The sequence below is a fragment of the Mobula hypostoma genome, chromosome 3 (assembly GCF_963921235.1).
Source record: "Mobula hypostoma chromosome 3, sMobHyp1.1, whole genome shotgun sequence".
In the NCBI taxonomy this organism is placed as follows: Eukaryota; Metazoa; Chordata; class Chondrichthyes; order Myliobatiformes; family Myliobatidae; genus Mobula; species Mobula hypostoma.
In genome coordinates, this window is record NC_086099.1 from 49805055 (window position 1) to 49819912 (window position 14858).

At 43.2% G+C, this 14858-nt stretch overlaps 1 protein-coding gene across 1 annotated transcript in view; it reads left to right on the forward strand.

The window, feature by feature from the left end:
- Positions 1 to 4726: 4726 nt before the first annotated feature.
- Positions 4727 to 14858, forward strand: part of ppwd1 (peptidylprolyl isomerase domain and WD repeat containing 1) — a 31230-nt gene continuing 21098 nt past the window's right edge. The window contains exons 1-3 of the mRNA XM_063043009.1: positions 4727 to 4880; positions 9871 to 9973; positions 14357 to 14460. Coding sequence (XP_062899079.1) covers positions 4763 to 4880; positions 9871 to 9973; positions 14357 to 14460 — 325 coding nt within the window. The 5' untranslated portion in view covers positions 4727 to 4762. The remainder of the gene's footprint in view (positions 4881 to 9870; positions 9974 to 14356; positions 14461 to 14858) is intronic.

Here is a 14858-nt window from a genome sequence, read left to right on the forward strand (position 1 = left end):
GAGTGGTGTGGACAGCCCAGCGCATCTGTGGATGTGAACTTCCCATTATTCAGGACGTTTACAAAAATAGGTGTGTAAAAAGGACTTGAATGATCATTGGGGACCCGAGTCACTCCAACCACAAAATGTTCCAGCTGCTACCGTCTGGGAAACAGTACCACAGCATAAAAGCCAGGACCAACAGGTCTGGTCGCCTCACTACAGGAAGGATGTGGAAACCATAGAAAGGGTGCAGAGGAGATTTACAAGGATGTTGCCTGGATTGGGAAGCATGCCTTCTGAGAATAAGTTGAGTGAACTCAGCCTTTTCTCCTTGGAGCCACAGAGGATGAGAGGTGACCTGATAGAGGTGTATAAGATGACGAGAGGCATTAATTGTGTGGATAGTCAGAGGCTTTTTCCCAGGGCTGAAATGGCTAGCACGAGAGGGCACCATTTTAAGGTGCTTGGAAATGGGTTCAGAGGAGATGTCAGGGGTAAGTTTTTTATGCAGAGAGTGGTGAGTGCATGGAATGGGCTGCCAGTGACGGTGGTGCAGGCAGATATGATAAATATAAAACATACATCACCCAAACTACACTAAAGTGTACCCATGCCTAATAGGGGTCAAAATAATGAGTGTTGCTCGCTGCACTGTTTGCAATAGTGACTTTTCTATTGCCCATGGTGGGTTAAGACTGTAAAAGACATGTTGAGGTGAGTTTAACAGGTGTCATTCGTTCATTAGCATAGCTAACGTTATTTAAACTAGCTGGCTAGCTGCTAAGGAGCTACTCTTTTGCAGACATCCCACCTCTCCCGGAAGTCTCCAGCAAATTGATGGTGCTACCTCCCTGAAATGTGTTTTTGCAGGGTGGGACGTCTGTGAAACATTGTAACACATACAGTACTTGTATGGGAGAGAGTTCACCCTCGTTACTGATCATCAACCAATAATGCAATAGAAAATTTGTGGGCAGAACTGAAAAAGTGTGTGCAAGCAAGGAGGCCTACAAACCTGACTCAGTTATACCAGTTCTGTCTGGATGAATGGAACAAAATTCCAGCAACTTACTGTGAGAAGCTTGTGGAAGGCTATCCAAAACGTTTGACCCAAGTTAAACAATTTAAAGGCAATGCTACCAAATACTAACAAGGTGTATGTAAACTTCTGACCCACTGGGAAAGTGATAAAAGAAATAAAAGCTGAAGCAAATCATTCTCTCTACTTTTTACTCTGACATTTCACATTCTTAAAATAGTGATCCTAACTGAACTAAGTCAGGGAATGTTTTCTAGGATTAAATGTCAGGAATTGTGAAAAACTAAGTTTAAACATATTTGGCTACGGTGTATGTAAACTTCTGACTTCAACTGTAGTAGATATATTATACAGTATACTGCGTAAACATATGTAGATGACTACAGAGCAATACATTACATATTTGAGTTGAGTTGCATTCTATATTGAGTTGGTTTATAGCTAAGCGGGGGGAGTGCTGTGCATTCAATTTTTCAATAATATTTGAGAATATTGTAAATATAGTTTGATTAAACATTTTTTGTTCTTTACATAATGTATTGCATGTTATATGTGAAAGTACGTGAATGGCATCCATCATCACGCCACCAGATCATAAGTGCAAGCCTTGCTTAAAGTGAAAATGAAGGCTCGCATCTCTCAGGCTCCCTCATTTTCCTTACAATTAGTTTTATGTTTTGGAGTGACAAAACATAACACATAGTCTTCGGGTGAGACAATTTAAACACTCTTATTCTCTTTAGCATTATTTTGCAATGTTATTTGCCCTTAATTTCTCTGCCTTTCACTTCCTTTCCTGCTTTCTGTCCTTGATTCTATCTTTATTTTCACTTAGAATTGTACTTCCAGAAACAGGCCTTTTGGCCAACCAGGTCAATGCCGACCATTAAGCACACATCAATACTAATCCCATTTACCAGTACATGGTCTATAACTTTCTATGCCTTGGAAATTCAAATACTCATCAATAGTTCTTCAATATTGTGACAGTACTGCATGCATCATCCCTTCAGGCACTGCTTCCAGGTTTCAACAATTCCCTGACTGAAAAAAAAACTACACTTCAGATACCCTTTACCTTTACCCCGAGTCTATGTTCTCTAGTGTTAGATATGTCTGAGAAGGGGAGGAACTTACTTTCTACCACATACATGCCCCTCCTAATTTTTATCCCTCTATCAGGTCCCTGATCAGCCTTTTCTGCTCCAAGAAAAACAGATCCAGCCTATCCAGACTCTCCCTAACTTAAATACTCCTTCGCAAGAAACACCTTGCTAAATTTCCTCTGTATCCTCTCAGTCCTTTCTCTGTGATGCTCACCGTATTATAGCTGAGTTCTAACCAATGGTTTATAAAGATGTACCACAAATTCCCTCTTATATTCAATGCTTCCAGCTAATGAAAGCAAATAGCCTGTATGCCTTATTCACCACATTATGAACCTGTACTGCCACCTTCAGAATCCTTAGACTTGTACACCTAGGTCCCTTTGTTCCTCAATAACCCCTTGAGTCCTATCATTCACTCTGTATGTTCTCCCCTCATTAGTTCTCCAAAAATGCATCATATTTCACTTATCAGGAATAAATTCAAACATCCTCTGCTCTGCTCATTAACTATTCTTATCACTATGAACAACATCATGAATTTACTTATCTGGGAATTTATTAACTAATTTCCTACTACATTCAAGGCCACATCATTAACATACATAAACAATAATGATTTTAGCAGAGATCCCTGTGGTACACCATTGGCCACAGGCTTCTAATCATAAAAAATACCCTACTCAGTGCCCTCATGAATATATTTTGTTACCATTTGAAAAAAATCAAATTGATAAAGACAAGATCTACAAGTAAAGTCATGTGGACTATTACGTCCTCCAGCTTTAAGCATTGCATTCTTTCTGTGTGCATAAGAAACAGCCATTTCTGCCTATCATTTACATTAATCTTTTAACTTCTTTTCCCCTGCTGGTATAGTATGGCCTGTTGGACAAATCATTAGCCTAACTGCTTGTAATGCATTATCTAGATAAAGATGCTTAGGTCATTTGACACTTAAACTAAAATTGTCTTCATTTTTTGTGCTAATTGTGTTCTTTCTGATAAGAATTGTGTGTATAGATTTTCTTGTAAATGCTGCTTAGATGATGCTATATGCCCTTGATGCTGCTGCAAGCAGGTATTTCATTGCACTTATGCATTGACTTAACAGATACATCCTTTGTTCCACCCATCCCTGACCAACTTTCTCTCGTAGTGAAAACTAATTTGATTTCTCTCGTTCCTAGTTCTGATGAAGAGTCCTGTTCTGAAACGTTAACCACTTCTCTTTCCAACAATGACTTAATAGGTGTTTTCAATATTTCCTGTTTTAATCCACTACAGGCTATCTTTGATTATTCTTCCCACTCATGACAGCTTGGGATTCATTTTGGGCATTTATCTCCTTTTAATCCCAGTAAGATATTTAATGTTTTTTAATGATAAAAATGTTTGAATTTCACTGTCCTTTTCCCTTTTTTTTAAACTACAACTCCTTTCACCTTTGTGAATACATTTTTTCATTTAAGACCTCATCTCTAGCTCCATGCAAGGACTATCACTTTGGTTCTCACTAAGCTCTCCTCTTTCCATTTCCTTGCATAGGATATTTAGAATAACTTTAGTAAACATTCCCTGCCCCCAGTACATCAGCCCCAGCCCTACCTGCAAAATATTGTCCTTGTACCAATCCTAATTTCCCCAAGACCCATTCAAATCTCCCAAATTTAATCCCTCCTTCTTGCACATTTTCTCCAGCCACATTCATGCATCACTTCCATCCCTCTCCCTTTTATAATTTATCTCCATCTCAGGAAATAGACTATTAACCAGTATCTATTACAAATCTACTGACTTGCAAAGCTGCCTTCACTACACGTTTTCCCATGTTGTCACTTGCAAAAACAGTTTTTTTTTCTCAGTTCTTCTCCACAATATCTGTCCTCAAGATGAGCCCTAACCACTACAATACACGAGGTGGCATCCATTTTCCACACACCTCTGCCTCTGTTTTCCCTTCTCACCTCCCATGCTCCACCTTCCTCTATCAGATTCCATCATCTTCAGCACTTTGTCACTTCAACCTTTAATCGCCCAGCTTCTGATTCCGCACCCACACTCCCTTCCCCATCTCCTCATCAACCCTATGGATTCACCTGTGAAATCTCGCCCCATCCCCTTCCCACCACCTTCTTACTCGGTACCCGCCCCTGCCCCACCACCTTTCAGTCCAGAGAAAGATCTTAATTCAAAACGTGAACTGGTCATTTCCTTCTGTGCTGCCTGATCCGCTCAGTTCCTCCGGCATTTTATGCGTTGCTACACATTCGTCCAGTTTATTTATTGTCCTGCTCCTATACCCACTAGGTCATGACTCTCATTACACCACCAAAACCATACTACTGCTTTACCACACCTTTTCGATGTTTTCTAATGTAGTATTTAAAAAGAAGTACAATTTTTTTTGTTTTTCTTTCCCCGCTTTTACAAACACTCCACGTTAGCAACCCAAACACACAAATACCGCGGAGTCGGGATCGAACTGGCATCTCCAGTATTTCGAGCTGGGGAGTGTTAGTCACAGGACTGAAAAACTAGCTCGCCCCACGCCCATTGTCGCCTTATTCTGACGTTCATCCTTTTTTAAAACACCAATCACGTGAAAGGTGAGAGGTTACAGCGTTGCCGCAACATGGAGGCGCCCACGAAGAGGCGAGGGTCGTCCGGCGAGGGGAGTGGGCCGGAGTCGGCGGACGAGGAGTGGGTGGGGCCGCTCCCCACACAGGCCCTCCGCGTCAAGAAAAGGAAAGGTAATGTGCTATGCGATTCGCCTTCGATCATCGACTGTGACTGTATGTTGCCCTAGAAAAATGCATGGGACTGCAGAAGGAGAAGAGTTGGTCAAAACATTTGTGATCGATGGTCAAACCTGGTTTATTAATAGCTGAAGACTTGGTTTTGTTCAAGGGTATCGGGGAGGAACTGTTCAATCCATCACATGCACCCAGCCCAGTAGAATGTGCAAGGGTGGAAGGTAGAACAGTACAACACAGGAACAGACTCTTGGCCTTAGGATGTCTGTGCTCAGCATGATACTAATTTAAACGGATCCCCACTGTCTGCACATGATCCACGCCCCTCTGTGGCCGTGGATACGTTTTTGATTATCTAGTCGGCTCTGTTTGCCGCCAGTTCAATAGTGAAGGAGAGTACAGAAGATATGAACTCTTAGGAGTTTTGCTTATTTCTTCTATTTGGACAGTCCCTCGGGATCGGAGACAACTTGCTTCCACTGTAATTTTGTGGATTCTGAAGTGACTGACTTGCTCAAAGTTGGATCAGGAGGTGCTTGATAAGTGTGGTGGGTGGCTCATTTGTGGGACATATGCTCCTTTTTGTCATATATACAGAAGGCTCCTGGCTATGGAACCTGCCTAGTTGTTCAATATGACCATGGCTGATCTTTGCTGGCCTCAACTTCCCTTCTGTGCCAGTTCCCCGTAGACCTCAATTCTTGATATTTCAGAAAGGTATTTACCTTCCCCATGAATACTTTCCCTGATCCAGTCTCCACAACTCTCTGTGGTAGAGAATTGGAATGGGTTTATGAAGGATCTCAGCCAAAATGCCAATGTTCCTGTATAGGTAACACACACAAAATACTGGAGGCAGTCAGCAGGTCAGGCAGCAGCTATGCAGAGGAATACAGAGTCAATGTTTTGAGCCAAGACCCTTCATCAGGGCTGGAAAGGAAGGAGTAAGAAGCTAAAATAAGGTGGTGGGAGGGGAAGGAGTACAAACTGGAAGGTGACAGTGAAGCCAGGTGAGGGGGAAGGTAGGTATGGAGGGGATGAAGGGAGAAGCTGAGAGTTAGGTGGAAAAGGTAAAGGACTGAAAAAGAAGGAGGGCTGTGAGAGGAGAGGTAAGTGGACCATGGGAAGGAGGAAGGACATCAGAGGGAGGTGGTAGGCAGGAGGGGAGATGAGAATGGGTAAGAGGGAGTCGGAATGGGGAATGCAAAATGAGAGAGGGGGGCTGGGGGAGAAATTACTGGAAGTGGAGGGAATTGATGTTCATACTGGTGGGTTGGAGGTTATCCAGACGGAATGTGAGGTGTTACTCCTCCAACTGAGAGTGGCCTCATTGTGGCAGTAGAGGAGGCCATAGACCAACAGGTGGGAATACGGAGTGTCTTCCAGATGAAAAAATACTTCACTTTCAAGTCTGAGGTCAGTTACTGTATCCTGTACTCCTGATGTGACCTCTTCTACATTGGTGAGACCCAACATAGATTGGGAGACTACTTTGTTGAGCTCCTTCACTCCATCTGCATTGGAGAGGATTTCCTGGTGGTCAACCATTTTAATTTTACTGCCCTTTCACATTCCAACATGCCAGTCCATGGCCTCCTCTACGGCCAGGATGAAGCCACTCTCAGGTTGGAGGAGCAACATTTCATATTCCGCCTGGGTATCCTCCAACCTGACTGTATGAACATCAATTTCTCTAACTTCCGGTAATTTCTCCCCTCCCCCCCTTTTTTTCTATTCCCCATTCCAGCCCCTCTCTTGCTCTTCCTCTTCTCGGCTGCCTATTACCTCCTCCTGATACCCGTCCTCCTTCCTTTCCCTTCATGGCCACTCTCCTCTCCAGTCAGATCCCTTCTTCACCCCTTTACCTTTTCCACATCACCTCCCCCCTTCTCACTTCATTCCCTCTACTCCACCCAGCTTCCCCCTAACGTGGTTTCACTTATCACCTTTCAAAGTGTACTCCTGCTTCTACCCCCACTTTATTATTCTGGCTTCTTCTAGTTAACTAGTAGTTAACTAATATTGATTAAGTCTTAATGACTTGTTTCCTGGGTGACATAAAATGGAATTGTACTAAAATATTTGTAGGTAGAGAAAATAAAAAAAAGTACATTAAAAGGAAACACAAGGAAATCTGCAGATGCTGGAATTTCAAGCAACACACATAAAACTTGCTGGCAGGCCAGGCAGCATCTCTAGGAAGAGGTACAGTCGACGTTTCGGGCCGAGACCCTTCGTCAGGACTAACTGAAAGAAGAGCTAGTAAGAGATTTCAGAGGGGGAGGGGGAGGGGGAGATCCGAAGTGATAGGAGAAGACAGGAGGGGGAGGGATGGAGCCACGAGCTGGACAGTTGATTTGCAAAAGGGATATGAGAGGATCATGGGACAGGAGGCCTAAGGAGAAAGAAAAGGGGGGGGAGCCCAGAGGATGGACAAGGGGTATAGTGAGAGGGACAGAGGGAGAAAAAGAAGAGGGAGAGAAAGTATGTGTGTATATAAATAAATAACAGATGGGGTACGAGGGGGAGGTGGGGCACTAGCGGAAGTTAGAGAAGTCAATGTTCATGCCATCAGGTTGGAAACTACCCAGACGGAATATAAGGTGTTGTTCCTCCAACCTGAGTGTGGCTTCATCTTTACAGTAGAGGAGGCCGTGGATAGACATATCAGAATGGGAATGGGACGTGGAATTAAAATGTGTGGCCACTGGGAGATCCTGCTTTCTCTGGCGGACAGAGCGTAGGTGTTCAGCGAAACGATCTCCCGGTCTGCGTTGGGTCTCACCAATATGTAGAAGGCCACATTGGGAGCACCGGACGCAGTATATCACCCCTGCCAACTCACAGGTGAAGTGTCGCCTCACCTGGAAGGACTGTCTGGGGCCCTGAAAGGTGGTAAGGAAGGAAGTGTAAGGGCATGTGTAGCACTTGTTCCGCTTACACGGATAAGTGCCAGGAGGGAGATCAGTGGGGAGGGATGGGGGGGAACGAATGGACAAGGGAGTCGTGTATGGAGCGATCCCTGTGGAAAGCAGAGGGGGGGGGCAGAGAGAGATGGAGGAGTGGCTCCTCCCTCTTCCTCCATCTCCTTTGGCTCCTCCCACGTCCTCCATTACTCTTAATAATTTCTCCTTTGGCTCCTCCTACTTCCTCCAAACTACAGGTGTAGCCATGGGCACCCGTATGGGTCCTAGCTATTCCTGCCTTTTTGTTGGCTTTGTGGAACAATCTATGTTCCAAACCTATTCTGGTATCCATCCCCCACTTTTCCTTCGCTACATCGACGACTGCATTGGCACTGCGTCCTGCACGCATGCTGAGCTCATTGACTTCATTAACTTTGCCTCCAACTTTCACCCTACCCTCAAGTTTACCTGGTCCATTTCCGATACCTCCCTCCCCTTTCTAGATCTTTCTGTCTCTATCTCTGGAGACAGCTTATCTACTGATGTCTACTATAAGCCTACCGATTCTCACAGCTATCTGGACTATTCCTCTTCTCACCCTGTCTCTTGCAAAAATGCCATCCCCTTCTCGCAATTCCTCCATCTCCACCACATCTGTTCTCAGGATGAGACTTTTCATTCCAGGACAAGGGAGATGTCCTTTTTTAAAGAAAGGAGCTTCCCTTCCTCCACTATCAACTCTGCTCTCCAACGCATCTCCCCCATTGCACGCACATTTGCTCTCACTCCATCCTCCTGCCACCCCACTAGGAATAGGGTTCTCCTTGTCCTCACCTACCACCCCACCAGCATCCGGGTCCAACATATTATTCTCCGTAACTTCCGCCACCTCCAACGGGATCCCACCACTAAGCACATCTTTCCCTTCCCCCCCCCCGCTTTCCGCAGGGATCGCTCCCTACACGACTCCCTTGTTCATTCATCCCCCCCATCCCTCCCCACTGATCTCCCTCCTGGCACTTATCCTTGTAAGCAGAACAAGTGCTACACATGCCCTTACACTTCCTCCCTTATCACCACTCAGGGCCCCAGACAGTCCTTGCAGGTGAGGCGACACTTCACCTGTGAGTCGGCTGGGGTGATATACTGCGTCCAGTGCTCCCGATGTGGCCTTCTATATATTGGCGAGACCCGACGCAGACTGGGAGATCGTTTCACTGAACACCTACGCTCTGTCCGCCAGAGAAAGCAAGATCTGCCAGTGGCCACACATTTTAATTCCACGTCCCATTCCCATTCTGATATGTCTATCCACGGCCTCCTCTACTGTAAAGATGAAGCCACACTCCGGTTGGAGGAACAACACCTTATATTCCGTCTGGGTAGCCTCCAACTTGATGGCATGAACATTGACTTCTCAAACTTCCGCTAATGCCCCACCTCCCCCTCATACCCCATCTGTTATTTATTTATATACACACATTCTTTTTCTCCCTCTGTACCCCTCACTATACCCCTTGCCCATCCTCTGGTTTTTCCCCCCTCCGCCTTTTCTTTCTCCTGTCCCATGATCCTCTCATATCCCTTTTGCCAGTCAACTGTCCAGCTCTTGGCTCCATCCCTCCCCCTCCCACTTTCAAATCTCTTACTAGCCCTTTCTTCAGTTAGTCCTGACGAAGGGTCTCAGCCCGAAATGTCGACTGTACCTCTTCCTAGAGATGCAGCCTGGCCTGCTGCGTTCACCAGCAACTTTTATGTGTGTTACATTAAAAGGAAACACAGTTTGTCTTAACCAGGGATATTATTGTGCATTTTATTTATATATTTGAAACTCAAGACCTTAAACTGAATTTAATTTTATCGTAAATGTGTTGTACCTCCAGTTATTGAACATAGGAATGCTAAAGCGGGAGTGTGCCCTTTCTGTTTGAACAGGATTACTTTTGAGTTTTGTGGCGAATTGATAAAAATATTCAGTTTCTAAGTTATTAATTTGCCATCTACTTGAGAATATTTGTTATGAATTATTTAGTATATCTGTTAAGGTTAAAAATGCATATCATTTGTCTTTCCCTCCTCAGTTCTTGATTTTGAGCATGTGTATTTGGATAACTTGCCTAGTGCTTCAATGTATGAACGTAGCTATATGCACAGAGATGTTATAACACACATAGTGTGCACCCGGTAAGACCTGCTTTCACTTGTTTTATTTCAAGTAGAAAACTAAAACGTAATTTGATATAAAACTGGATGCGTTTTGATGTTTATTGCTCTATATGGAAGTCTTCCTGCTGTAGAACTACACCCAGTGGCCACTTTATTACATGCCTCCTGTGCTGAACATAATGGCTGCAGGGTAATTGTTCATGGTGTTCTGCTGTTGTAGCCATTCTGCTTCAAGGTTCAATGTGTTGGAAGTTCAGAGATGCTCTTCTGCACACCACAGTTGTTACATATTACTGTCCTCTTCCTGTCAATTTGAACCAGTCTGGCCATTCTTCTGACCTCTGTCATCAACAAGACATTTGTGCTCACAGAACTGCTGCTCACTGGATTTTTTTTTCTCGTACCATGCTCGGTAAACCCTAGAGACAGTTGCACATGAAAATCCCAGGAGATCAGTAGTTTCTGAGATACTCAAACCACCCTGTCTGGCACCAGCAATCATTCCACGGTCAAAGTCACTTAGATCATATTTCTGCCCCATTTTGATGTTTGGTCTGGACAACAACTGAACCTGTTGACCAAGTCTGCGTGGTTTTATGCATCAAGTTGCTGCTACATGACTGGCTGATGAGGTATTTATTAATGAGTAGGTGTTCCTAATAAAGTGACCACTGAGAGTAGATGCTATCTTGCACAATATAGAAATGTGATCAATGTTAAAGCTTGTATTAGATGAGAGTTTGAAATGCATGACTTGGAAAGCTACTGGAAAATGGGATTAGTGTAGATAGGTGTTTTGATTCCTGGCACAGATATGGTGGTTCAGAGAGCTTGTTCCCAAGTGGCAATTTAAGATGGTAATGATCAGTCCCAGTAGTCATTCAAACTTGTGATTTATTGTCATATTTCTCTTCTGAAGTTCCATGCTATTGACTTGAAATCAATATTCTTTGTGCTTGGCTGCTTTTCCCTCCTTCCTTCCGTGTACTGTCCACCCCTCCTCCTATTTTCCATCTGTTCTTCATGCCTCCCTCTGCACCTTCCATTCCTTCACCTGAATAGTTCTATGTACTCTCATACTCTGCAACACTTTTGGTGGGGGACTGGAATTTATTGTGTTACGTGCAGGGCTGTTCCTCAGCTTACCTTCTCTCTTGCTGGTCAGTCATTGATGTTATTCATAATGGCCTCTTGTAAGCAGCAATTCACATTGTTGTGTCTCTATACATTTATCCTAATCAGCCACCTTTCTTGACTTTCATTCCTCTGATGCATTCCATTTAAAATATCTAACTGAATTCCTTCACAGTCTTCTCTCACTTAAGTCCTCCAAGCCTTTAGAGCTGTCCTTTTTATGGATCCTCTTAAAACTACATCTTACAGGCATTTAAAAACCACAGCTCTTGCTATTTTCTCTCTTTCTCAAGCATTCAGATTCAGATTTATTTACACATGTACATCGAAACATACAGTGAAATGTGTCATTTGCACTAATAGCCAACACACCCACAGATGTGCTTGGAACAGCCCGCAAATGTCTATCACACTTTCTGGCCCAACCAAGCACGCCCACAGTGACCCCTATAAGCTTAATTTCAAACAGAGCCTCAGCCCGTATGTCTTTTTCTCTTCAATGCTTTGTATCCTCTGCTATTCTATTCTATTTCCACCTTTTTCTCTCAAGTTCCTCCATCAATGTTTTCTGTACTGCTACTCACTTTAAAAGGATTTGATAAAAGCTGATTATTTGGTGTAAGGCCCACCCTTTATAGGCTCTCTTTTCCCATATCTGTAACAGCTGACTCCAGATCAGCATTTGGGGAAATGGTCCTAAAGATTATATGTTAAAAAAGCATAAAATTACATGGGTTGTATTTATCTAAGTAGGAGCAATGAAAGGATTGGGAGCTGAGTGAGGACTGCTACCCCAAGCAATCTCCCTGACTACCTCACTGCCCACAGCAGCATCTGGGTGACCAGAGCCTGCCCCAGCCCACTTCTAAGGAACTGCATCTCACTGAAGGCACATAAAGTTGTCTTTAGGCAGGAGAGCAATTGGAAGTGTAAGGTGGAGGAAAGGAAAGGTGTAGATGAAGGTATGAAGAACAGGTGGAAAAGAGAGGGAGGGATGTCTGGTGCATAGAGGAAGGAAGGGAAGAATAGCCTAGTACAGAAAATAAGGACTAAGGGTGTAGAAGCTGGAATTGTAGGGGTACCTAAGGACAGTGGAAGGAGATAGTTATCAGGGGGACACTGAATAAGAAAAGATTTGATCATGGAAAGGATTAACAATGAGAGGGATTGATGGGTTGTGCAGTGAGGATACTCTGTTATGAACGTGTGTGCGCGTGCCTGTGTACACACACTTGCATTCGTCCATGTCCTGATCTACCCTTGTGTGTATGTGCTGCTATTCATGTAGTTGAACCTGACGTCTGGCATCTTGGATCTGCTTGTCACTGGACCAGACCTATGCTTTGTGAGGTCCGTATAGTAACTGGTGTATCTGGTGCTCCCAGTGTGGCTTTCTCTACATCGGTGAGACCTGACATAGATTGGGGGATCACTTTGAGCACCTTCATTCCACCTGCACAAGCAGGATTTCTCAGTAGCCAACCATTTTAATTCTACTGCCCTTCCCATTCAGACATGTCTGTCCATGCCCTCCTCTACTGCCACAATGAGATCATTCGCAGGTTGGAGAAGTAACACCTAATATTCCATCTGAGTAGCCTCCAGTCTGATGGAATAAACATCGATTTCTCTAACTTCCCATAATTTCTTTCTCTCTTCCCCCCTCTTTTTCCATTCCCCTTTCTGTCTCCCCTCTTACCCTCTCTCTTCTCTTGCCCTGCCTATCACCACCCTCTGGTGCCCCTCCTCCTTCCCTTTCTCCCATGGTTCACTCTCCTCTCCTCTCCTCTCCTATCAGATTCTTCTTCTTCAACCCTTGGCCTTTTTTCACCTATCACCACTCAGCCTCTCACTTCGTTCCCCCACTCCCCGCCACCCTTCTTCACACTTTTCCTCTTTTGATGAAAGGTCTCAGCCCGATACATCGACTCTTTATTCCTTTCCATAAATGTTGCCTAACCTGAGTTCCTCCAGCCTTTTGTGTACGTTAAAATATGTTGTGCATAAGCACCTTCAAGTCCTCAATGTTAAAGTTTAGGAGTGGAACATGAGGATTCTCATAGATGATCCCAGACTGGTTAGGCCTGAATGTAGCTCTGCAATTGCACTTCAAGACCTCAGGAGCTTTGATATTGATACTGTCACTCTAAGTGAGGCACAACAGACAGAAGATGACCAGTTCATGGTGATGGATACAGTTCCTGTGGAAGGCATATGAGAGGAGGGAATCTGGTTCAGCGGACAGGTTTTGCCATCAAGAATAACAGTCTGGATAAATGGATAGCTCATGATCCTGTGGCTCAGTCTAAGGTACATTCTGGTCATCAATGCATTTGCCCTAACTTTAGAAAATATATGGATGAGGCTAAGGCATATTTCTGCTTCAGCCTCAGTGTGGAGGCAGTGCAGGAAAATGGAAGAAATGCGACTTGTGTCACAGATTGTGATAAACTAATTTCCTAGGGTGTCTTAAAAGCAGTCTACTTGGCTCTGATATCTTGCCGACTCTGGGCCTTTCTTCTTTCCAATGATCCTTTTGGAAATCATCTTCTTTGACATTTCCTTTCTGGATTGTCTCCCAAGTCAGTCAAGTCCTCTATGACTTTTGCTGTCACTTTGTCCTGTGAGTATCCATGACTCCACAGCAAGCTAACCAGGCTAGCTTCACTATTGACATGCAGTAAAAGGGCTCAAATGCCAGCAGAATAAATATCAAGGTGTTGGCAGTGGGTAGTATTTCTGCTGATAATCTAAATTTAGATGGAGTGGAACTTCAGTTACAAACTTTCAGCTAAGATGTGGGAATTCCTCACCTATGTGTGCTTAACCTGGAGTCATTTGTACCCTGAGGAGGTAACCTAAGAAAGTCTTCACTGTTGATTTATAATCACAGGTTGTTACATAAATGTGCTGAATTAGAGTTAAGTGATTACTATGACAAATTTAATTTGCTCCAGTTCTAAAGTTCTGACCATAGGCATCAGAGATTTGTTGTTCTGATGAAAGGTTGTTGAAGTGAAATGTTTACTTTTGTATGTCTGCAAAAATGTCTGAATTTTTTGTTTTTATATTGTACTATGGTATTTCGTTCTTGGACAAGAATATAGAGCCTTTTTCACAGTGAGGTAATTGAAATTATTGTGTCAAAAAGAATGTGGCTCTTATTGTTAAATTTGTTGCTTTCAAGTCGAATCGCTAAATTTTTTCTCCTTTTGTGATAAAACTGTGTTGCTGCTGACAAACTAATACTACTCTCTAAATGTACAGGACAGACTTCCTGATAACTGCTAGTCAGGATGGACATGTCAAATTCTGGAAGAAGAAGGATGATGAAGGGATAGAGTTTGTGAAGCATTTTCGCAGCCATTTAGGTAAAATGTTTTGATATTCTAAGTTTTGTACATTTTGTACTTTAAAATCAGCATTGTAGAAAATTTGGCTAGAGTCATTCTTTAAATGCGGAGAACTGAATGGGGAAGAAGACACTATATAATTGGCATTTTAATGCTGAGACTTCAGTGATGCTATGTTAAAGTGCAGGTACAAAACAATCAATACACTATCCAAAATGAAGGCTTTATCATGCTTTAAGTTTCAGATGTGTAGTGCATATTGTAAATAACTCTTTCTTTCTTTTTAAATCTTTTTATTGAGTAAGTATACAAAAAAGGTAAGCCATATAAACATTAATACAATGTTAAAGTATAATAAAATTCCGAAAGATAACAATACCAAAAAGAAAATACTACAAACAATGTAATTTAAGCAT